This window comes from Odontesthes bonariensis, chromosome 10, assembly GCF_027942865.1.
Source record: "Odontesthes bonariensis isolate fOdoBon6 chromosome 10, fOdoBon6.hap1, whole genome shotgun sequence".
Taxonomy (NCBI): domain Eukaryota; kingdom Metazoa; phylum Chordata; class Actinopteri; order Atheriniformes; family Atherinopsidae; genus Odontesthes; species Odontesthes bonariensis.
The window spans coordinates 31,224,998-31,250,887 of record NC_134515.1 but is presented as its reverse complement, the minus strand read 5'-3'; the positions used below and the strand labels follow the sequence as shown (position 1 = coordinate 31,250,887).

General features: G+C 41.7%; 1 protein-coding gene across 5 annotated transcripts in view; it reads right to left on the bottom strand.

Annotated features, from left to right (window-relative positions):
• The window catches only part of agap2 (ArfGAP with GTPase domain, ankyrin repeat and PH domain 2), a 68,968-nt gene that overhangs the window by 1,832 nt on the left and 41,246 nt on the right, over positions 1-25,890 (bottom strand). For 2 of the 5 annotated variants that reach the window (XM_075475266.1, XM_075475263.1), the window contains exons 8-18: positions 14,318-14,470; positions 14,101-14,175; positions 13,703-13,807; positions 12,081-12,261; positions 9,556-9,681; positions 9,330-9,464; positions 8,924-8,983; positions 6,659-6,810; positions 4,435-4,525; positions 4,025-4,247; positions 2,516-2,795 (exon numbers count right to left, since the gene is read on the bottom strand). In XM_075475266.1, the coding sequence (XP_075331381.1) occupies positions 2,516-2,795; positions 4,025-4,247; positions 4,435-4,525; positions 6,659-6,810; positions 8,924-8,983; positions 9,330-9,464; positions 9,556-9,681; positions 12,081-12,261; positions 13,703-13,807; positions 14,101-14,175; positions 14,318-14,470 (1,581 nt within the window). The remainder of the gene's footprint in view (positions 1-2,515; positions 2,796-4,024; positions 4,248-4,434; positions 4,526-6,658; positions 6,811-8,923; positions 8,984-9,329; positions 9,465-9,555; positions 9,682-12,080; positions 12,262-13,702; positions 13,808-14,100; positions 14,176-14,317; positions 14,471-25,890) is intronic. The other 3 variants (XM_075475267.1, XM_075475264.1, XM_075475265.1) reach the window with 2 other exon arrangements.

The following is a 25,890-nucleotide window of genomic DNA, read 5'->3' as shown; positions in this document are numbered from 1 at the left end:
CAAACCCCAGCTGGTCGAGGCAGACGGCCACCCTTCCTGAGTCTGCTTCTGCCAGAGGTTTCTTCCTGTTAAAAGGGAGTCGTTCCTCTCCAGTCGCCTCAGGCACGCTCAGGACGATAGATTGGACTGAAGACAAGTTTCGGTGTAATCAAAGGAAATTGACCTATTTTGAATCTAATTAATTGGATTTGATTGTATTATGATTGCAATGACATTTCTTGTGATTTTATACTATGTATATAAACTGCATTGAATTTAATGGAAATCATACCTCAATTTTTTTCCCAGTCAGAAGCGGGAAAGTATAATCTTCCATTTGTCTTTGAATACACCATCAAAATAAACTTGCTACCTTCAGTAAAAAGGAGGCCACTAAGGCAAACAGTTCTCAATGTTAGCCTATACAATAAACAAACAAAACACAGAAGAAGGAAAGGACAGTGAAGCACGGGGTTTATGGAGCTGAATTGTAACAGAGGAATTAAGTGAGTTTTGACCGTGGTATTAACCTGCTAGGTGGTCTTACATTTTGTGGGGCCCTGTTTTAACAACCTGAACTAGTTGAACACATGACTTGCAACAAAATTGTGCCAAAAAGTTGGAACGTTACCAACTGGCCATGGGCAAACTGCAGACAAAGCCTTGAGCCTATCCCTTCTGTCATTGGGCAAGTGGTAGGGTTCGTCACTATTGACCAAAACATGTCACTGGCATTTCATTCAGCTTGTGAAAAAAGAATGTCTCCTTCAAAACATATGCTCCACTGAGTTTAGGTTATCACCTGCAGTACATTTAATACAGAGGCCACCTGCTCTTACTAAGTGTGTCAATTATGATAGATTAATCAGTTTTGATAAATATGCAGATGAGGCTTACGGTACAGGTTTGACAGTGTTTACAAATGCTCCTTGATAGTTCATTGTAATAACAGCAAATATTCAAAGCTTTAAGTTGGCTTCACATATGGAGCGTGACATCTGGAGAATGTCATTATTTTCTTTCACCTGCTGCATGAGACACCCATCTCAGCCATAGCTCCTGCAGATGTTAGATATATACAGTTTTGGCTTGGTGCCTATTCTACATGTGTGAGGTAATTGTCGTGGAAGCAGTTTTCAGGCTAGCTTTACACCAGGAATGTGGCATGTGTATTGCATATACTTTGCTGAATACCTGCAAACAGAGTGTGTCTACTCTATCAATTTTTCTGTTGTGCTGTAATAACTTCCAAATCAACTGCTTTTAAACACAGGGAGGCCTCTGCTTATTCCATAAATAAAAAAATTGGTATTACCTTGGTATTTTTCCTTTTATAGGCATTGCAACCTGTAATGTCAATGTTTCCCCTACCATTATATTAGGGGGATGCTCCTAATAGGGCAAACCTTCAGTCTCCAATCTCTGGAAGACTGTCACTGGTTTTCCTTTTATGTATTTAGCACCATCAATCATTTCCTCAATTCTGACCAGACCAGTTTCCTAGTTCCAGCCTGATGCTACCATCACCTTGCTTCACTATGGGGATGGTATTCTTGGGGGGGGATTAAAGGTACATAGCGACATAGCGTTTTGCTTGATAGCTAAAAAGTTCAATGTTGTTTTGACCCGAAGACCCTCCATATGCGCAGCGAGCCTCCCATGTGTCTTTTGGTGCAGTTATCTGTAAGCAATGCCTGGGCCTTCTCTAAAGTCCAGCTCTATGGAGCATAAAGCTTACAGTGGTCTCTTTGGACAGATACATATTCTTAAACAGTAGGGTTCACTACTGAGAAAAAAAGTGCAGTGACACTGCAGGAGTAGCTTTAGAAGTAGTCACTAGTGAAGTGAAAAAGTAATAAGCAAACATAATTTCATACTTTCAATTTCTCTGTTTCACTTTTAAGCCTTTTTTTTCGATGTTGTATCCTATTTGGTCTGAATAAGGTAAATAAATATGCCTCCATAGAAGGACCTGCTTGCAGACTCTTCGCTGTAGCTCCTCCTGTTTTCCCAACACACCCCTCACGCAGCGTGCACAACGTTGCAAAAAACAAGTGGTACATGAAGCTGCGATTATGCTCGCTCCATTGGTCACTGACTTCAGCACAACGCCATAACTGTTATACCAGCATTACAAACAGATCAAATCGAGAGGCACACAAACAGGCCAAACGACACCAAAGTGCCAGCTAGAGTGCTAGGAGAACAGCAAGCACAAATCAAACATGATGGTCTGCACATGCTAAGTTCCTGGTGAGAGGCCTATATCAAAGAAAAAAATAGAATGTCTCTCTTAATTCTTTTCACCATCACAGTGCATTGCTTCTATTTGAGCCATGAGATCAAAACTATACAAACAGCGGGCACATGGGTGCTAAAGCTGGCTCCTTGTCTCTGTTGACTGCACAGTATAGATGCAGGGAGAGGTGGGCCTGCTGTGGGGACGCAGTACATTGCTTTCACAGCTGTTTAAGGCTACCTGGAAAAAACAAATCAAGCTGACATGATTGTTGATGAACAGAAAGGAGAAACCCACCCAGACAAGCAGCTGGGTCATGACAACATCCCCAAGCTGACAAGCAGCGTGCAGAGCCGTGCGAGGCAGTGAAGATGATCCGACTGGTTGAGTGTTGATTTGTTCCTTGGTGCTGTGGGCCAGAAGAAGCTGCAGCTGGGGCAGATCTCTATCAGTCACTGCAGACAGCAGCCACTCAGGCATGCTGTCTTCTGGAAGCTGGGTCCCTGAGGCAGGCTGAAGAGGCGCTACAAACGCACGCTGTTCGTATTTAGCACGAATCCAGCCTTCTCTTTCCTCTCTAGTAAAAGATTTGGAGAAAAATTGGAAAAAAGAAAAAACAGACACAAGTGTCAGAATACACGTACCTAAAAATACAGAGGTTAGACTTCTTGGACATTTAGGTTTCCTATACGTACTTAATTTTGACTCCACCATTTGAAGCTTTGAATATTTAGTTCATATTAAATTTACAGCAAATGTAGAGAAGCATTTGACAATAGTATAAAATGCTGCACACTACTGTTGAGACAAAAGTTCACAGAAATATGATAAAATAAACTTGATTAATTTATTTATCTACATTTGGGCATTTGAGCATCAGTAATCCATTTAGTCATGTCGGCTGTGAAATATGAGTAAATACAACAGTGAAAGCTATTAAGTGTAAAAATGAGTTGAGATTTAGGGTCAGGGATTAGGTAACATCAATTAATACTTGAAGGATAAAACTTTGTCTTATTACAAAACAAAGCAATGTTAATCATTTGTTAAACCATTGCATTCAATGTTATAAATGAGTGTCTACAAATCTATGGCACCTTTGTTGCTGTTTGAAAGAGAATTTATCACACCGAACGCTATAATTATCTGCTAAAGAAGCAGAGTGACTGCTTCTTCCCCCAAGCAGTCACTCTGTTGAACACCCAGGAATAGCACCCACCCCTACAGTGAACATAGTCAATCAAACTGTTCTGCTCATCTCCCTCATCTGCACCTTAAAAACTTTGATCTTAGTTACAGTATTGCTATTAAAATACATTGTTATTGCTCTCAACTGCCTTGCACTACAGTTATTTCTAATCCTTAACCTGCCTACTCTGATATTGCAATATTGCACTATTGAACAATTCTCACCCTCTTCAATTGTATCAATTGTATTATTGCATTTTGCTTGTACCTGTTGAGGTATCCATGACCATGGTACACTAACCGGGACAACAAGAAGGCGGACATTCCCAGCCGCACACACCTCTGGAATATTGCATTCCCACCCATAGTTTCTATTTATTGCAAATGTACATACTGTATTTATTATTCTCATACACAGCCCTATTTACCACCCATACTCAATTCCATTCTTACTGTTCTGTATTTCTAATTTTTATTCTTTTATGTTATTGTTGAGTGTTGTACTTTTGGGAGTGAAGTTTTACCGGAGTCAAATTCCTTGTTTGTTTAGTCAAACCTGGCCAATAAAGCTGATTCTGATTCTGATTCTGAATTAAATGTAGTTTTATTTGACCCAACCGTGTAGAATTAGGTGTTGGTTTGGTTCGGCCTCGGGTGCAGCTCTCCCAGATGCTGTTGGCCATGTGGTTTCCAATGGCAGCCAGGACTTGTGTCAGCTCTCCAGGCCAGTCGTCCAGGTCCAGCGAGCGAACACGAGACAGATGAGTCCCCAGATTCCGATGGATCCCTGAGCACTCAATACAGATCAGTGCACCCAGGTTTAAACTAGCCCAGGTGGGATCTGCAGGGCGAGAGAGGGAAAAAGGGTTACAGCATGTGATGCTATCAAGAAACTAAAAGGACTAATAATAGAAAATAAACAAAGCACAAATGATGACGACACTGCAAGCTGTTGTGTCTTTACGCCAAGTTATTGTCCAAAGGAAATGTTAAGAGTGAAAGATGACAGATGACATTTGGGAACGTACTTGGTGCTTCGCAATCCACACACAGACTGTTGCCCTTGGCATTACGAATGGCCTGCAGTGCCATTGCCTCGCTGTGACTGCTCCTCCTCGCCTGAGCATACAAAAATGGCAATCATCTTATTAATCAACATATATATTTCTGCTATATTCTATACATAGCTTGGTAACATGGGAACCTGAGAGAGAACATATGAAGAACAAGGTTCCCTTAATGTTCAATTTAAATTACAACTGTAGGAACTGTTTGTCTTTGAAACTTTGTAGCAATAAATGACTTGACAAGATTGTTATAATTTATCTATTATAGATGCCATGTTTTAAGCAGCTCAATGTCTGAGTTTTGTGGGTCTTGGTGTGAAAATATGTTTTAAACCAGCTTACAAAAGTAATATCCAAGTATCCTCATCATGTAATATTTGTTTGCTATAAAAAGAAAGTCTGATCACTATCATGTATCAGTCAGTATAAGCTTTTTTCTCTATCATTCACAAACCTACACAACAATAAGTGCACGAGGGGCAATGTAGGATCATTGTGTTGCCCAAGGACCCTTTGAAGCATGGACTGGGGAAGCCAGGAATCTAACTACCTATAGTCCCTGATTGGCATGTGACTGCTTTACCTCCTGGGCTGCAGCCCACTTATGGAAGAGTTTCTAACAGTACACTAAGTTTCAGTTCATATACTAATCAGTTCATGCTTTGTGTGATCTGAGTTTGTTTAAATTTCTGCCATTTTGAGAGACAAAACTCAGAGAGTGTACATGTATTAAATATATAGGCCAATCCATGTTACATGACTTACAGTAGCTTTTCTAGTTCATGTCACTTATTTTGCACAAACAAATTGCATGAAAAGCTCTACTATTAAATACTTTTCAGTCATGACGTTTAAATTTAAAAAAAAAACAAAAATTCCCAACTACTCTAAACTTTTGTTAAAGCATATATGAACTTTTTTTAAACAAATAGAGATTGTTTACTTTTTAAAAAATTTACATTAAATAGTTTTTACGTTCTAAAGTGGCCAATGAGTGCAGTTTGGAAAGATAGAAAAAGAGTTTGGCATTAACAAGGTACAAATATACACCTAAGAGATGGATGAGTGCAGTTTTACAGCAATTAAACAGGAGGAAAAATGAGCAATTTTATAAAAAGTATTAAATGATTAAGGATGGAGGACGAATACACTAGTTTTCAATTGTTTAAACATTAGTGATTGGTATTGGCATGATTGGCATGACATGACCCCTTCAACCCAGTTGAAGGTTAGGTTGATTTTTTTTATGCAGAACCAAGTATCTTCTAGGTATGACAGAATTGTTTCAATGCTATTCAGAAATAATATTTGATAGAAAGACAGAAAGACTAAAACATTGAAAATAATATTCTAACAAATAGCTATATGTAAAGTCATTTATTAATGATCTGAAAAATGTAAACCTTTGTGGAAATACAAATTACAACCAAATCCAACAATAAATAGGCAATTTGTGAAACTAAGAAAGCATAAAATAATGAAGTTTAGTTTTGAGGGATGAACTTTAGAAAAATTCAGAATTCTAGAGGCATTTGAAATTGAGCTTTAGAATCAGAAGTTTTTCCATATTCAAGATAAAACTGCTTATGTTATATGATTTCAAGAAACATGACAGTTTCAAAATAATCCATGACATGAACTGGTAGGGTTTAGTGACTTGGCATGGAATTAACTCTGCGCCCCCAAGAAATGAACTAATTATTTTCTGCTAACAGTCCAATAAATGTATCATATGTATGTAATGTATATATAAATGTGTGTAAATGTCTCATTTCGCAAAACAAGAAAGAGAAGTTCAGCTGCTTTTCTACAATGTTTTTTAAATTAAAAAAATAACTTTTTTCAAGAAAAGGCTCCTCCAGAGACATTTCAACAAAACTCCAAAAACTTTTTTTTTTATAGTGTCACTGTTGCTTGTGAACATGTAAACACTGCTGCACTTTAGTCTATACAGATAACAATGCAAGAACAGAAAGTATGGAAAAGAATCATCAATAAACTCTGGAAAACATGTGCGCAGTAATGGGACAGCGAGAAAGTCCATGCAAAACAAATAAAATGCTCAACTTAACTTGAGCAAACTGATTTTACAATCTTTCAAACTTGCAGAGAATAACTGTATTGCATTACTCATTGTTAAAAACTACTAGAGAAAGAGTGTTTTCAGAAATATTCTCTTCTTTACCTTGTTTCTGCCACTCTCACAGGACTGGAGGCTGGCTAGGATCTGGCTTTCTATAGCCGACACCCAAGAGTCCCTTTCTTCCTGGCTCTGAGCCTCAAAGTGCCATGTCTGCCCAGTAAATGAAATTATAATAAAGTCTGCATTCTCTTCATCTGCATGTAAAAGAGAAGCAGAATAAAAGGTTAATGGATTGTATTTATATAATCACTTTTTATCACCTCTTAAAGCACTTTTACACTACAAGCCTCATTCAACCGTTCACAGACACACACACACACACAGCACTTAGTCTATACAATGTCGCAGGCTGCACAGTGCTTTTTCTACCACTCACATTCACACATTGATAGACACATGGGAGGCAACTTGGGTTTAAGTGTCCTGACCAAAGACATTACGATATGTAGTATGTGGAAATCTGGGATCGAACCCACTGACCTCCTGGTTCTTCTTTGGTGTATTTTGCATTTCTTGATCCACTAATTGCTTTTAATTAGAGAAAGTTGTGGACTGCAAGGCATGTCCTGCACCTGTTCTCTTCTAGTACAAAGCCAGGCTGGTGTAACAGATGCAGGATATCATTTAGCATTGATGTTAGCTGGTTGGAGGCATGTGTTCCTCTAAAACCTGTCAGCAATGCTGATGCCTCTCCAGACGTTCAAGTTGCAAGTTCCACAGGCACTAATGTACCCCTATATCATCAGATATGCAGGATTTTTAACTGGGCTCTGAAAACAAGTTGGATGGTCCCTCTCCTCTTTAGTCTAGAACAGTGGTTCCCAAACTGTGGTACGCGTACCCCCAGGGGTACGCGACATGACGTAGGGGGTACACGGAAAAAAATGCATAAAAACATGGTTTGCAAAGAGCCTGATTACATTTTTAAACTGGGATATACTGGAGTACCTGTTCACAGTCCCAAAAACACAAGATACTGCCATGCATAGATAGGCTATCCTCTAGTGGTCAGTGAATTAATTGCACTAACGAAATGCTAGCCCAGAGGCTAACCGCCAAAAATGGATAAATGGCTAAAAAGGATAAATTGCCCTTCCAGAGGGACATCAACTGCTACCACAAGTCAGCCCACAGTCAAAAGTGCACTTTCCAGCGCCAACAACCCACGTTATTCTTCACCTTCAGCGTCTACCTTTGACCAGGATGCTTGCGTTGCACCTGTGGCTAGCCAAGCTAACAACCTCGTCAAAAAGGCGAAAATGTGCCACCACATACTTGTGTGAGAGTGGATTCTCAGCCCTAACAATTATGAAAACAAAATGGAGAGCAAGACTTTGTGTGGAGGATGATTTAAGACTCAGACTTTCTGAAATTCAGCCCAATATTGCAGACGTATGCGCGTCCTGTCAGGCACACCCTTCTCATTAAAGCTGTGGTGAGTTTGTTCTTCAGTTTCAAGTGATTTATAACTGAATATGTTCTAGAAATGTAGAAATGTTTGGTAGATTTATTTTTTCAAAAGTGAACTGGTGTTGCTCACTGAAAATGCCGGTAGAAATTGACCTATTTGGTGAAGAATAAAATAATAATTTAAGTGATTTCTGATGTGTTATGTGCTGTGTGTGTGGTGATGGTGGTGAGGGGGGGCTTACAGAATGTGTGTGCAGGAGTAGGGGGTACATGGCTGGAGGTCATATGTCTGAAGGGGTACGTGGCTGTGGAAAGTTTGGGAACCACTGGTCTAGAAGATTTCACATCCATGATTTTCCAAAAGAATTTCAAAATTCGATGTGTTTGTCCACAGAACATTTTCCCACTTTGACTCAGTCCATTTTAAATGAGCTTTGGCCAAGAGAAGCCCGCTCATGGATCATGTTCACATAAGTCTTCTTTCGATGATAAAGCTTTAACCTTGAATTGTGGATGACAAAGACATTATAACATGTGGTCCAGGGAAGCCAGGGATTGAATCACTGGCCTTCTGATAGGCAGACAACTGCTCCTCCTCTTGAACTACAGCCAGAAAATAAGTTATATCCCAGAAACTGTTGAGGTCTACACGATTGTGACAATAATCTGTTGAGCATTCAGTAAGTGAAGGATATGAAAAAAGAAATACAAGGCAGCACAAGACGTGTGATGGAGGGTGATACAAGAAGCATGTTGGGGTTATTACAATGAGAAAAAGTCAAGCTCAACTCATGCTTGTGATGTAGATTATGATTATCAGGCAAACAGAAAACTAATGTAGAAAAAAATGCAAAGGACAGCACATACTGAGTCAGCACCCTCACCCTCATGTGTTACCTGTCTTATTAATGTTTCTTAAGCTACCAAAGCTCTTTAATTTCCACATTTTGCGTTTAGCTGCAGAAGAAGAGATAAGCATGAAACTGGGAAAAAGAGTAGCAGTGAGACACACAAGAGGCTGTTCATAAATCATCAGAGAAAGACAAACATTTTCACTCATCTATAGCTGTCCTGAAATGACAAGGTAGGACAAAGAAAAAGTGCGCTGAAATAAGTTGTTTATAGTAACAAGTGACTTCACAAATGACAAATTCAAAATTCACAAACAAATAACTAAAAGTGCTCTTCTCTTTTTAAGTTCTTATAATTTCCTACAGTGTCAGAACTTTATACAGCAAACACAGAAAAGTCTACTTTTATGACATGCCTAGAAGTAGATGTTTTATTGTCAAAATGACATTACCTTCAGCTTGACCAGCAGCTGCATCTCCTTTCTGATTCATGCTCTTCTTCCTCCTATTCTTCTTCCTGTCACCCATGGGAGATGATTGGCTAGGATCTTTTCCAGCAAAAGGACTTGCTGTCCCTTCAAAGCCATCTGACATAGATGCAAACATAAGATATGAAAATATTGTTTGTGATCTAGAGCTTTTCTTTTTTTTCTTTTTTTTTTTAATAATGGTACCCACCAACACTTTGAGCTTTGGTGGACAGTGAGGAAGGGCAACGCTGAAGTCCTCTCTCACCTCCTTGAGGAGACAAACCACCAGACCGGTCGTCAACCACAGACACAGTGACTGGACACAGCTGAGGAACTAATGACCAGACAAGCAATTATATTGTTTTTATACGGTAGATCACATTTTCATGATGCAAATAAAGTCGTCATTACAGAAATCTCATGACAGAAAGGGAAATCAAATTTAAAAGATTCAGGTACTATAATGACAGACAACAAGTAACTAAACTTTCTTCTATTTCAGAGACAAATCAATCTGGCATTCCTTTAGTTATTTGTTCACTTTGTCCTTCTTAGAAATTCACTCAAAGTTGAGTTGCTTTGCAAATTGTATATACAAACACTACAATAATTTGCAAAAATAGCAAACAATAGCAAATTGACAAATTATCAAATGTTTAAAGTGAGACATCTTACTATTTAATATAAAATATTAGTTGAATTTGATGGCAGCAGGACATCTCAAAATATGTGGAACAGGGACATGTTACCGATGTTAAGCATCCCCTTTTCTTTTAACATCAGTCCTTAAACATAAGTGAACTGAGGAGCCTCGCTGTATGACCTATGGGATTGGAATGTTGTCGCATTCTTTTCTGTCTCTATAAGTTTCTAGTTTCTTCACAGTTTGACACTACAAGGGATAGAACCCACCAACTTTCTGGTTCTCCTGTATTTTGCTTTTTTTTTTTTCAATTTCAAGTTCCCAGTTTCACAATCACTAATGCACTCCCATACCATCAGAGATGCAGGCTTTTGTACTGACCAACAAAAACCAGTTGGATGGTCCCTCTCCTCTTTAGTCTGGAGGATTAAGCATCCACGATTTTTAGCCTTAATCCATTTTAAATGGGCTTTGGGCTAAGGAAGCTGGCAGCGTTTCTGGATCATGTTCACATAAGTCTTCTTTCTATGATAAAGCTTTAACCTGGATTACTGGATGGCAGGACAAACTGGGTTCACAGACAGTAATTTCCGGAAGTGTTTCTGATTTTCATTTCAGAATCATGCCTGTTTTTAATGCAGAGCTGCCTGAGGTCCTGAGGACCACTGGCATCAATTATTGATTTTTGCCTGGATTACTTGTAAATCTTTTCATGTTGTGCATGTACGAATATATGCAATCCTCATCGATTTTAAACACAGTTATTTGCAAATTGCTGAAGTTCCCACTGTCACTTAATTCTAAGAGACTCTGCCTTTCTAAGGTGCTCTTTTTATAACCAATCATGTAACTGTTGTTACAATTAATTCAAGAAATTGCAACATGTTCAAAAACTGTTTCTTTTTAGTACCACATACCTTCCCAGCTTTTGTTGCCCCCATCCCAATCTATTTGAGATGTGCTGCTGTTATCAGATTTCAAATGAGCTGACATTTTCATATGAAATATCATTTTAAGTGTTTTTCTATGTTCTATTCTTAATAAAAACATTGATTTATGAGATTTGCAAATCATTGCACTATAATCTTAATCATAATTCACACAGCATCCCAACTTTTTTGTTTTTGGGGTTGTACAATATTTAACAGTTACTGATTCCATGTGACATCAGTTATGGTTATTTATTTCAAACTATGTTTTGAATTTGCTGTGGTGAAATTTTGTTCTGTTAGTTAAGCAATATAAATGTAATCCTTTAATATCTATTCTCCTCAATCTCTAAGTAGCAAATGCTTTTAGCAGGATGTTGGAGAGAACCAGATTCCAAGGATGTGCAAGACATATGCTGTAGACACGAGCAAAATTATTCAATCCCCCTTGCATGATGAATCCAATGCAGTGGGTGTTGAATAACTTTGCTCGTTACTGTTATTGGTTCATAAGAACTTGTCAATATTTGGTTATTTTTTATGAATGATATCCATCAGTAATGTTGCAAAAGTCTGTGGCTCTAAACTCCTTCAGTTCTAAATATCTATTTCAGGAGAAACATGTGTAATGATGTAAGTCTAATTTGACAAACCAGTTTAAGAATCTTTATGGTTACTTTCTTTTCTTTTCTGCTAAGAAATGCTAAGAAAACTGAAAAAGAAGAGTTGAAAATCTATCAAACTACATGAAACACACTCAGAATTAAATCTCTTTTGCGTGTTTGGTAGACTCACAGGTCCTGACTCACAAGAGGAAATCTTTATGAAAAATGATATTCCATATAATTAAAAAAAAAAAAAAAGAAAGAAATGCAGATCTTAATCACATCTTAATCTTGTTAAACAAGCCTGTTTTATTTTAAAAAATGTGATTTCCTGTTTTGGGTGTTTTTGGTTTAAAGACTTAAAATCATACATATGTTTGGAGCTAAGAGCCACAGACAGCATGTATTAATCAGAAAGTGCTGTATCTTTCTGTCAATGAGATGAGTTGACAGTATGAAAAATAGAGAATGACATCAGCCCGTATTAAGGAAAATCTCTGTTTAAACCCACTCAGTGACAGGTGCACTCAGTTTACATGTACACAAGAAGAATTACCTGTGGTGGTACTATCAGCTGCTGTTGGTTCCTTACTCAGCCCATTAACACCAGATAAAGGTCCTGGGGGGGCAGGTGAAGGGCCTGTAGGTGCAACAGCTCTCGGAGGACGTTTCCCAGGAACTTTGACTGTTACACGCAACAGGTCAATTTCCTTTCCATGGACATTCTGTGTATAGTCCTAAAAATTTAAAATTTAAAAAAAATATTGCTAAGTAACATGTCATGAATTATACCATATGTTGTCAACAAGCACTGCAACAACTCCTCCTTTTCTGTTGTTGCTCTTTCTGCAATCTCTGACAACCTGTAAAATCTGAAAGCCAGGTAGAATTTGGTTGCTATGATCCGGCCTTATCGGCAGCAAGTCTGTGTAGCTCTCAATTTTGTTTGTCGTTTATATAATTATATGTAATTTTTTGTTTTAATCTAAACATTTTTAGTGATTTTTAGTGATCTGCTTTATATTTACATTTATTTTTATTTTTTGACAATGTGCACTGCTACCAGTGGAGCAGTGTACACAAGAGAAGAACTGTTGGCACTGTCAAGGATTGGACGCGGAATTAAACATCCAATTCCAACCGAGCTTAAATAGCTGTACCGTGGATGCAGAGCTGGAGCAAAACTAAAGGCAAAGAGGCACAACAGGAGGTGGAGGTATAAACCTTTTCAACCCTCTGTGATTATAGGAAACGTTAACTCGCTACCAAACAAGTGTGATGAGCTACAGGCGCTTGTGTGGAAGCAAAGGCTGTATAAGGAGAGCAGTTCGATCTGTCTGTCTGAGTCCTGGCTGAACCACAACATATCGGACTCATGTGTGGATAAGCGGAAAGGCGGGGGTGTTATCCTGTTTTTTAATCAGAATTGGGTAAACCCCCGCAATGTGACCTTTAAGGAAAGGATTTGTTGTCCAGACATCGAACTGCTGTCAGCTGGTTTCCGTGCGTTCTATGCGCCCAGAGAGTTCCCATACACAGTCGTCATCGTTGTTTACATTTCACCGAGGGCGGCACCTACAACGCCGTGTGACGTCATCCATGACACCGTTGCTAGGATACAGACCCAGCATCCTGAGGCATTCATTGCAATCACAGGGGATTTCAACCACGTCTCTCTATCCTCCTGCCTGACTGGCTTTGTACAGTATGTGGACTGTCCAACACGTGGAGAAAAGACATTAGATCTGTTCTATGCTAATGTGAAGGAGGCTTACAGGTCAGTGTCTCTTCCACCACTGGGTAGATCGGATCACAGCATGGTCTATCTACAACCCACACACAGACCTTGTGTACAAGGTCAACTTGTACTCTGTCCCTGTACAAATTGTTGTGAAATATTGATTATGTATTTTAATTTATCGTATACCTCCTCTAAACAAAAAAAGGGTGTTGGTGCCTGTTTGAGGCAAAGGCTCATCTTAATAAAGTGACAATTATGCATAGCTACTCTAATGAGGAGTCAGAAAAAATATAAATTTAAAGAGATGGAAATAAGAATGTCTAATTTTGTTGAATGTGTAAATCGGCAGATGTCATCTTCTCTGTGAACATTTGCTTATTTGCTGAGGCTTCCCTGTGTTTTACCGCTGTATTGATTGTGTAGTGTTGTTTCCTTACACTGGAGCTGGAGTGATAAGACAGCGTGCCATTGTTGGATAGGGTGACATATTTCTTCTTCCACTCCTTATTTAGAGAGTTACCACTCCTCTTCCACAAGATGCTCTGTTGAAGACAAACAGTGTCACTGCAGTCATGGCACGTTGCCCTCTGAATATGCCTACATTTGAAATACAACTTCTTCAAAGTGTAGCATCATTCAAAAACACATCCTGAGAAAGGTTAAAATGGATAAAACATTTTTGTGCTGCTGCTCATGTAAGACGAAATAAACAGAGAAGTGCGTTTTTTGTTTCCTTATTGTTTCTGAAAAAAGAAATGACAAATAATATTGTGCTGGTAGCAAAGTGAAACTCAGCTCCACCACATTCTTTGTTTGTAATGATACACTATCATACCTGTTTGATTGGAACACCCCTCACGCTACTCAGGTCTCCTTTAGGATCACCAGCTTTTTTATCCGTGTCCCGGTTCTGTAACAAATTCAACAACAGGGAATTGTTTAAAAGACATGGTTTCAGCCGAAACAGTCTGAGATGGATGAATGGAGTGAAATGTTATTGAAATGATAGGAGACTGAAAGGTATGAGACACCAACAGTTGGTAGTGACTGACCTTAAAGAGGGAGGGCCGTCTTGGGATGCTCTTCAGCGAACGTGAGTTGACATTGCCTCCCCCATCCACCTGAGCAACCCGTAGCTCTCTGTGACCAACCACAGGGGTGGAGGGGAGGGAGTATGCGTAGCCACTACCGGGGCCATTACTGGTCTGAGATGAGCAGTGAAGGACGAGAGCGAGGTCATGAATTTAGGATGCAGAGGAGAAACATGGGAATGGAGATGAGTGAGAGGAGATGGAAAAAATGAAGTGTGAGTTTAAAGTTGAAACAGATCTACATAAAGTGGATGAAGATTGACAGCATGACTTGTTGATTACTAAGAATGAGGGGAACTGTGATAGAGGATGTCATAAAGGATGTCTGAAATGGTGCGAAAAATTTGATTCCAGTTTTACAGATGATTTCAAGCATATCTCTTCCTCAAGTTAAATACTTATAAACTACAGAAAGAGAACCAAATTTGTTATTTTTAATCCTCTAAATTTGGATTAAAATTGAGGGAAAAAAGTATCAAGGATAACATAACTCCACCATAACCACCATTAATAACTGTGAACTGGACTGCATTGCTGCATTGTACACTACTTACCATCTACCGCAGACAGCAGCCCCCTGCCCCGCCCCACTTCCAACCCCCCTCGGTAACATATCTCCACCATAATCATAACCATCATTAATAATAATTGTGAACCGGACTGCATTGTTGCACTGTACACTACCTACCATCTATTGCAGACAACAAGCCCCCCCCACCCCCCCCAACGACAAACCTCATATTCAACTGCACTAGCACTATTGCACTTTGGGTAATGTTATTTAATGTGATTTATATTATTTGTTATTATTTCTTTTCATATTGGGTGGGGTATTTATTTATACTTGAATGCCAGTGGTGATGGTGATGCTACAAACAAATTTCGTTGTAAACTCTGTTTAACAATGACAATAAATAATATATCATATCATATCATTACATTTTATAAATAACTCAAAGACAACAATTGTAACATTTTCACAATAAGAATTTTGATTAAAAAACAGCAACACCTATGATAGAAAAACAGTGTCCAATATGACATAAAATACACACAGTACGCCGCGAGTTTCTGCCAGCACTGTTTTAATGGGGATTTGATATGATCAACTGTAGGGAGAGAGGCCACATCACACAATTCTGCCCCACCCCCAACACCACAGGCCATGATGCCACAGCAGCTGAAGTTAAACTAATAAAGGGATGGCCCCTGACCCCTGTCCCTTGAGTCATCACAAGGTTGTATTGGCCACCTAAGAGCTCCCCATGGATTATATGTGCACTGCTGCATTCAAGGGGTCCCTTGCAGAACCCTAGTGGACATCTGGGCTACTATTTCTTTTGCCCGGATCTGGGACACTGCCGGATTCAGATCGAACCAAACCCAATGGATAGCCCACCAAGTTCTGTATCACAACAGTCACTGGGAGAGATGCCGAGATAAGAAAGGCAGTCATCAGCGAGAGCTACCACCCTCGAGGGAGCAGCCAGCAAACAAGCTGTGTTAGGGGAGACCCAGGCTGCTGTTGGTAATCTGCGGCAGATGAGCTGTGAGGGTCTCGACAGCGACCAGCAACAGCAGCTCAAAGAATTGCTGGAGCAATTGAGGAGCATCTGGACAGCTTTACTACTCGAGACAAAGATGGCACCCACGTTAACCTGGACCAGCATTTGATCAACACTGGGACTGCCCATCTGCCTCAGGCCAAGATGTCTACCTCTTACCAAATGGGAAGTGGCTGAGCCAAAACTAAAGGATATGGCAGAGGTGAGCATCTTTGACCATCCAGCAGTTCCTTGGCAGCAGCAGTTTTTCCATGGTGTTGAAGAAAGATAGCACCTGGCAGTTTTGAGTAGATTAAAGATGGTTGAACAAGGTGTCCCGGAAGGACTCCTATCCCTTACTACATATTTGATATGCACTGGACTGCACTGCCTACCCACACCCCCAGTGCCCTTCATTCTCAATAAATATGCAAGCAATGTGATTGGGGGGGCAGCGCAGTCCCACAAGGGGGAGAATGGAGAGCAGGTAATTGCCTATTTTAGGTAGTCTCTCAGCCGCCTGGAACAAAACTACTGTGTCATCTGCCAAAAGACAAGTGTGTTGACCCTGGACTCATAGACCAAAGCCTTCCATTCCCAATGTTTGTGCACCAGTGTAACTCTAGTGTGACTCCAGTGCAGCACAGGAGGGTCCATGTCTTCAGGCGCACACTCCACTGCAGCTATACCAGATTGGCGTGACTGAGAGAGAACATCCTTGGTCCTTTTCCCACCACCAATGCCGGGAATCGTTACAGCTTGGTGACTATAGAGTACCTCATCAAGTGCCCAAAGGCAGATGCAGTTCCAGATCAGAATGCAGGGACCACATAAGAAGGGGTGAGTAAAATGTTCTGTTGGTTCGGGGTTCATAAGGAGCTGCTCATTGACCAGGTGAGGAACTTCGAGGCTGAAGTGTTCCAGGAGGCTCTGGCGGCGCAAGTCAAGAAGACTCACACCACTCCCCTCCACCCTCAAAGTGATGGGCTGGTTCAACCGCACTGGCCACACATCTGTTAATCCTTACAAGCAAATGACAGAACGACTTGGACGACAGTTGCACTTCCTTATTGCACTGCGGTGCACCCTCAAAGCCCTCGTATTTGTGAGGGAACTTTGCACCCCAGTGGAACTGGCATTTGGGTCCCGACTAGAGTCAGAGGTAGCAGGGAGACTTAGACTAAAGCATTTTCAAAATCTTCAGGATGGGCTCAGAGTTGTTCACGAGCTGGCCACCAAGCCTTGGAGTCCATCCGAAGTTGATGCCTATTTATGGATGTACAACCCAAACCACAAGAATGGACTTTCACCCAAGCTCATGAAACACTGGATTGGTTCATGCATCTGCTAAAAAGACTGATCAACGGGACTTAGCAGGTGGGGCTGGTGGGGTGCGATTGGGTGGTGGTCCTTCACTGGGACAGGCTCGCACCCTATCAGCCTTGGGTACCCCAAATCAAACAGAATGAGCACTGTTATGGTAAATTTGATGTCTGCTAACCACTTGTCTTTTAAAAGACACCTTGTTGTAGACCCAATGTCTGCAGACCATGTGTCTGTTGATTAACACATTGACAATAATCATTCAAATGACCATTGTCTCCGGATTCTGCATCTCCCCAAAGTGCGAGACTTTCCCCCAGGGGGTGTGGCAAGGAGACAGTTGGAGAATACACACGGTGTGTTCTTTCAGGTGTCACCTGAAAGAACCAAACCCTCCTCTTTCTGTATAAATGCATCGTATTTCCTTTGTTCTGGGTCTCTTCTCACCACGAACGCTGACTGGTGAGGACTGACCTCTTTTGCAGAAGAAAATAAACACGTGGCCGGCCGGCACAAACATTGAAAGTCTATATTTCACTTCTCATCAGATGTAATAGGATGGTAAGCAAAATCTTAGTAGGGAGTTAAGACAATAATTCCATAACAATTTGGCGTTGTCGGCAGGACCTCACGCGCAATCGTTTGGGACGAGACACGGGAAGCGATTGGCCGTCCTGAATTATATAATTCAGCCTCCGAACGTCTGTTTAGTTTTTAAGACGGGAGGGCTAACCGTGTAATGTCCTAGATCGTTGCCGCTGAGATTCAACGGACATAATTCAGCGAAAAACCATCTGGTGAGTACTGAAATATTGACTTCTAAATTATTATTTCAAATTTGGGTTTTAGCATTTCCATTTCTCATGATCTTAGCAGGTGGCAAAGTTTTTTGCTGCTTGTGAACTTAAGAAAACGAAGCAGGAACGTTAAATGTTGTAAATGTTCGTCTAATGTAGTTTTTTGCTGCTTGTGAACTTAAGAAAACGAAGCAGAAGGGTGAATGTGTTTGTTTGTAGTTTTTTGCTGCTTGTAAACTTTAAGAAAAACGAAGCAGGCGGGTCAGTTGTACGACGCTTCCTATTTGGAATGGGGAGCAAGGTCCCCGTTGAGGAGCGCGGCCTCCGGGGAGGGCCACTTGTTGACGTTATGAGAAAGAAATGTGGGGGAAAAAGGTTAAAATATCTAAATGTTTGGGTTCCCAATAGGGGGTCCCTTAGTTTAAAAGACATATCAAAGTTAGAAGAAAAAACTGAAGAATAGAGAACGGAAATAATAAGACAGAACAAAATTCAAAGAGAGTTTACTAGAGAAAAAAAAAAAAAAAAGGGAAAAGTGACATTTGTGTGCACACCCAAAGGAAAATCCAGCTGGTAACTAAAAGCACTTCTACACAGGAGGTCTCCAAGTCACTGTGGACTGTCGGTAAGTATGATGTTTTTCAAAGTTTGTGAAAATGTTGTCATCACTCCAAAATCAGACTTTAAACTTTGTAAGTCAGTTAAACAAGAAGCCATCGATTCTTTGAGCCTCTTAAGACAGCAGGAGTCATTGTCCCAGATGATGATTCTCCAAAACACACACCTTTATTTCCTGATAAGAAGATCAGAGATAAAAAATCAGCCAACACAGTGGCGTGTTTTTCAGGGTCTGCAAGCAGGTGATGCAGCCAATTAATACAAAATTTGTTTCGACGGTCAACTTTTTCAGACATCTAATTTGAGGCTCCAGGTTTACACAGGAAGCTAATTCTGGTTTGCTTTCAACTTCAGCACACGAGGCCATAAATCCACACGTCTGTTTCAAGAATACTGTGAAAGCCAATGAAGCGTTCAGACAGTCTTGAATCCTTTGTTTTCTCTCCAGACACTACTTCGTTACAATATGCTGATGACCTAAAGATTTGCATCCCACTTTGCAGGTCTATTCTGATGTTGATATTCTATTCTCACACTAACAACTCAGATCCTGTCTCTCTCTAGGAAATGCAGGCGAGGATGCCGCTGGCTGCACACAGAGCGACATTCCAACACACTGCCACTGATTTTGTATCAATTCCTGTTACCATTCCCAACTTTCTTACAGCAACACAGCCCTTCACACCACAGGAAAAGATGCTCCAGTGCCACACAGAAAAGGAAGCTGTGTGATGTGGACCTGACTATAAATCTTTCCTGCCTAAACATTTCTTTCCTCACTTTGCATAACTGACACATGGGTTGAACCATGTGTCAAAAGGGGGGAATAATGCCATAACCCAACACTGTTTTCACTAAAGGATTTTCAGATTTTCTTCAAGTTTCATCAATCATGAATGGTTTGTGCAACGCATAACAGGTAAACAAAACGATCACACCCACTCACCCACCACAGACAGACCATTTGAACACCTGAATAATTGCTTAGTAATAGATCGACGTGTGGTCGAACTGAATTGAAGTATTCCCAGCAAAATACCTAAAGAGGCTCTGCTAACAGAGATTATTCCCAGCTCACTTTGTCAATTCTGCAATAACCCAAATTAATACATTTCTTGCTATTAACCTCAAACAACATTGTTTATAACACCCTGCCAGAAAATGACACTCTAAAATCAAAATAGCGTAGTGTTGTGAGGAAACAGGACTGCCATGGACAAAAGCCTATTGTCCTTATGCATATTAGAATAAGGAAAACATCTAACATATACATGTGACCTTTTGCAATTCTTTTACACACAGAGTTTGTAACCAGGCCACTCCATTCCACTCACACAAGGAAATATGTTACAATATTGCAAAACTTATTCTGTCTATCTGTGTCAGCAGGTAAAATCACCACCAGCTTCCACTTCACGCAATGATTTCCAGCCTGACGACTGAGTGGGGGTGGAGGGCCTGAGAAGGAAGCACCGGCATTCCAAATGGTAACGAGATCCATTCCAGGGCCTTCTGATGACACATACCGCTGTGAAGATGACAGAGAACGACGCGGGTTCACGCCAACCACTGAAGGAAGATCCCCGAGGTAACGGAGGAGCCAAACTGCCAACCGGAACGACAAGGAGGAACACACGCCGAGGATGAACAACACGAGGACGAATGGTGCAAGGACGCACAGACGCCAAGGAAGATGGATGACATCAGGAACGAACGGTGCAAGGACGCACAGACGCCAGAGAGGACGACGCAAGGAATCAACTCAATAAACGCCAACTAGACGTGTTTCAACAAACTACACCATGGCACGTATTGGTGTGGAATTAAATATCCAAGCTCGGGTATGCACAAACAACTCAGTTATAGTCAATGGGTCACCCGACCCACATGGCTCCCAATTTAACATGCTGTTAGATTTTAAGACGGTCAAGCGGACCTCTGGAACTGAAGACAACCATTCTGATGAATATGAGAACATTACCATCATCATCAAACATATGCCAGATGCCATTCAACCCCCACCAGCAGTGAATGACTTTCTAGGCTAAAAATCTTAGAGCCAAGGATGGCCATCACGGTTTTTAATAATAATTTTCTTTTTGCTCTGCATCTTAATTCCATGCGTGTTAAAATGGCTGTTTGATGTGCTCATAACAAAGATGATTTACTCCTCCACGTATGTTCATGTGTATGCCAATAAGGCCGACCAAAATTCAACCTCTGTTCACATTCCTGACACCAAATCAGACTCTGATGATAACATTTTGTAAATGTTTATTTTTATTTTCTTTGTGTAACGGGGTCCTCGCCAGCAGGCAGCGCTGCCTCCTCACCTGGGGAGGCTATTTAGGTGCGCCGGTAGCAGGATTCGTCCTCTCTCTTCCTCTGCCGGGTCATTGGGAACTCAGCCAGTGTGAGGGGACGCCTGGCTTCCGTGCTCAGTCGCCACTGAATAGACGAATCCGTTGCTGTACAGGTACACGCGCTTTCGATATTGCAGTTTATAATTAATCCCTGTTCATGCGCACATTGTGTGGCATTGTGCGTCCTGTTGTTTACCGTTCTGATTTCCTCAGTGTTCCACGATTGCAGCGCAAACGCAGGGGCACTGATCACTAACACAAGGCGTGTAGATGTGAGTATTATATACTGATGCATGAGGGTTTATACAAACGGAATGAATGTTGAGTGTAATATGTTTTCTATGCAATTAGTTTCGGCTGATTGGCGGACGGGGATACGCGGCTCGTCGGGCGTCCTCAGACTGATAAAGGGACTGTCGCTGTTTTTTCTCCCCATAAAAGGAGTTTGTTAGGACGGGCTTTTGTTTTATTTTATTTCTTTATTTGTTTATTTTGTTTTAAAACCTTAGTATCGTTAGAGGGCATCATTCATTCTTTTATTTGATATTGAGCAACTTATTCCTCAGACTGCCATTTTAGACTAATTGTACATTTTGGGGCACTTTTGTTTTGCTGTGATTTGAACTGTTTTAAGCACCTTATCTGTGTGTAGTGTGAGACGTGTATTGGTGCTATATTTTAACTAGTGTTTTGGGTCCTAAATGCATAAAACTGATATCTAGGATTGGCGGCCTGAGGAGTTACTGCCTGCATTGCTCCGATACTATTTTTATCCTATCTGTGTCCAAATCATTTCTAATAAAAATTGTAATTTATTGATAGACGCATCTCTCTGTTGTCCTGTTTATTCTGGACACTTACCTGGAGTATAGTGGATTAGGAGGGTTGAACACATTTATACCACCTTCGACACTTTACCATACTACATAATTGGCGTTGCCGGCAGGACCAGAGAGATTGTTATTTGCTTGTTTTTGTTTTATTGTGGGCCCTTTAAGATATAGAGTGAGGTGGGGAGAAAACAGCGACAGGTCCCCTACTTCGAGGGAACAACAGGCTCATACGACCATCCTCTCTGAGTGACTCATCTCACCCCTTCAAGAGAATGGAAGAGCTACAGGCCCTCATGGAGCAAGAGCAACAGCTTAAAGCATCTAATGACCAATTAAGAGAACAGTTGCAACGACAACCTCAGGTATTTAATTCTGGGGCGGGGCCATCTACAGACCCTTCTGGTGTGGCCCCTGCTGGTGGCCTGGTAAATGAAGCCACAACCTTGCGGTATGTACATGTACCCAGAGAACGTAAATGTTCCAAGTTCACTGGAAAAATGTCAGTTGATCTGTTAACAGTTGAACAATGGGTTGAGGAAGTACGCAGATGTTTGGAGGTTAGGCATATGTCAAATGCTGAACAACTACTGTTTGTTACTGATCATCTCGAGGGGGTTGCCAAGTCCGAGGTTAATTTCCATGCTGGTGCTAACAGAGATACTCCTGAAAAGATTTTTGCCATTCTAACTGAGAACTTTAGTTGCACCCAGTCTTATGTAGCAGCACAGTTGCAGCTTTTCCAGCGCCATCAGCGGGAGGGTGAATCCCTCCGCGATTATTCACATGCTCTGAAGTCTCTAATGGATGTTGTAATACATAAAACACCCGGTGGTATTATCAACTCTGACCTATTGTTACGTGATCAATTTATTGAGAATGTGTTTGATGACATGTTACGTAGGGAGTTGAAACTGTGTGTTCTTGAGGAACCACAAGTCTCGTTTGTTGGTCTAAGGGCTATTGCGATAAGGTGGGCTGAAACATCAAAACGTGGGGGTAAAGGCAGGCCTAGAGTTTATTCCTGCGATACACACTCCACAGTAGTGGAAGGTTTTGAAGTGAGTGCAAGTGCAGTTACTGCAAGACCCAGTGATGAAATGGCAGAGATTAAAGAGTGCCTTCGCAAACAACAACTCCAACTGGATGCCATTATGAAACACTTCACTGCCATGCCCTCACAGTCGGGTCAGAGTGAGGTAAATTCTGATTCAACTAAGCGGCCCCGCTTCCAAGCAGATGGTAGGCCTATTTGTCTTCGCTGTAACAAAGTAGGCCATATTGCTCAATTCTGTAGGGTAAATCTAACTGCCCCCAAAGCTCAGGAAGCTGGTGTACACAGTCAATTGGGGGGAAGGGGTTCTGACTCTCAGCCGTCGGAAAACTAGTCTCCTCTGGCGCCGCGAGCCAGGCACCAGAGAAGGTTCTTGTGGGCTCACATGAAGATATGATGGAGGATTCTTCCCGGCTTGTGGGAGCATGCCCAGTAGTGGAGGTCAGTATGGGGGATGTCGTAGTCCCTTGCCTTCTAGATACTGGTTCCATGGTCACCACAATTAGAGAAAGCTTCTTTGAGAGACATTTCAAGTCAAAGGGGGGAAGCCAGCTGAAAGAATGTCATTGGTTACGTCTTAAAGCCGCTAATGGGTTAAAAATCCCTTATAAGGGGTATATGGAGCTTGATGTTACCATTCTGGGCAGAACTCTACCCGGAATGGGCGTGTTGGTTGTTGAAGATCCCCCATGTGAACACACGGAGCCACACCTCCAACAACCTGTGCCTGCCCTCCTAGGAATGAACATCATTGGCCGCTGTTACCACCTGCTCCTTGAACAGTTCGGCCCACGGTTTTTTGAGTCTCCCACCCTTCAAGCTGCTGGTAAAAAATGGAGAGAAATGTTTTCCACATGTCAACGTATTGAAGCTTTGAACATGCAAGGGCACTTGGGGAAAGCTAAAGTCTATGGCCGAGCCGTTTGTGTTCCTGCAGGCTCATTGAAGTGGATTCAGACCACCTGCCCCTCTGCTGCCAACCTAACACTTCCTTCTGTACTTCTAGAGCCCCTATCAGTTAGAGATCACCTTCCTTCTGGCATCCTGGTGTCTTCTGCTCTCCTCGCTGTCCACCAGGGCCAAGTTGAGATCCTCGTAATCAACGTCGGCACGGAAGACGTGTGGTTGCAGCCTCATACACAGTTAGGTGAGCTACATGTGGTTGATCCATCGCCTGTAGAAAGTTCAGTTTTGATAGAGGAAATGGAAGAGCAGGGTACTGTAGCAGTAATTCACGAAGTGACTGCAGTGAGTTCACCCCCCCTCAATCTTTCCAGCCTTTCTTGGCCCAACCTTTCTATTGAACAAACCCAACAAGGACATAAGCTCTTACAGGAATATGCTTCAGTTTTTAGTAAAGGGGAGGGGGACCTGGGATGCACTACACTGGTGGAGCACGAGATTCCTTTAGTGGATGACGCTCCAGTGCGGCAGCGTTACCGTCGGCTCCCTCCATCACAGTACGAACAAGTCAAAGCCCATATTCAGGGACTTTTGGAAAGAGGTGTTGTGCGGCAAAGTGGCAGCCCCTATTCTTCTCCCATTGTCGTGGTGTTTAAAAAAAATGGAGAGATGAGATTGTGTGTGGATTATCGTTTTTTTAATGCAAAGACAAGAAAGGATGCTTACCCCCTTCCTCGGATTGAGGAGTCCTTGGATGCTCTCACTGGTGCTCAGTGGTTTTCAACTCTTGACCTTGCAAGTGGTTACAACCAAGTGCCTGTGGCTGAGAAAGACAAATCGAAAACAGCTTTTTGCACACCCTTTGGGCTTTTTGAATACAATCGCATGCCCTTTGGGTTGTGCAATGCTCCAAGTACTTTTCAACGTCTGATGGAGCGTATTTTTGGAGATCAGAGTTTCCAATCTTTGCTCCTGTACTTGGATGACATCGTAGTCTTTTCCACATCTTTTGATCAGCAGCTTCAGCGCCTTGCTTTGGTGCTATCACGCCTCAAAGAGCACAACTTAAAGTTGAAGTTGGAAAAATGTCACTTTTTCCAGTCTGAGGTGTCTTATCTGGGCCACGTCATTTCAGCAGCTGGCGTTGCTACTGATCCATCAAAGATAAATGCAGTAGCTGAATGGAAGCGGCCGACGACGTGCATAGAGCTCCAATCCTTCTTAGGTTTTGCGTCTTATTACCGTCGTTTTGTTGAGGGGTTCGCAAAATACGCTGCGCCACTGCACCGGCTGGTGGCTGAAATGGGAGGCACGAAGAAGAGCCGTAAGACCCGTGGGAGTGGGACTATAGGCGACCGCTGGAGCGAACAGTGGGAACTAGCGTTTCAGAAACTCAAGACTTTGCTTGTGAGTGCACCTGTTTTGGGATATGCCGATTTTACCAAACCTTTCATTCTTGAAATAGATGCCAGTCACACAGGTCTTGGTGCTGTATTATCCCAGGAGCATGAAGGGAAACGCAGACCAATCGCTTTCGCCAGCCGGGGCCTTAGACCCACAGAAAAGAACATGTCCAACTATAGCTCCCGAAAGCTTGAGTTTTTGGCTCTTAAATGGGCAGTTACCCAAAAGTTTTGAGAGTATCTACTGGGCAATAATTTTGTAGTGTTCACGGACAATAACCCTCTGAGCTATATGCAGTCTGCTAAACTAGGGGCGGTGGAACAACGGTGGGCCTCAGAGCTAGCAGTGTTCGACTTTGAAATCAAATACAGACCAGGGCCAACCAATTGCAATGCTGATGCTCTGTCACGTCAGTTGCATCCTCCAGACACTTCCCAGACTATACGGCCTGCGTTCCCTGGGCTGAAAGTGCCCAATGAAGTTCACGCCTTCACAAAAAATAAGTCCCCAGATGCCCACGCAGTCACCGCTGCCTGCCACACTGTAAGTGCTCTCCCCTTAAGGCCCCCCGCTGACCTTGCCATCCTGCAAACTGCAGACCCAGTGATTGGTATTTTTTTGCAGCATTGGAAAAAGGGTAAATACCCCACTAAGCAAGAACTTTCCAGTGTTTGCAGTGGAGTAAAAAAACTGGTTCA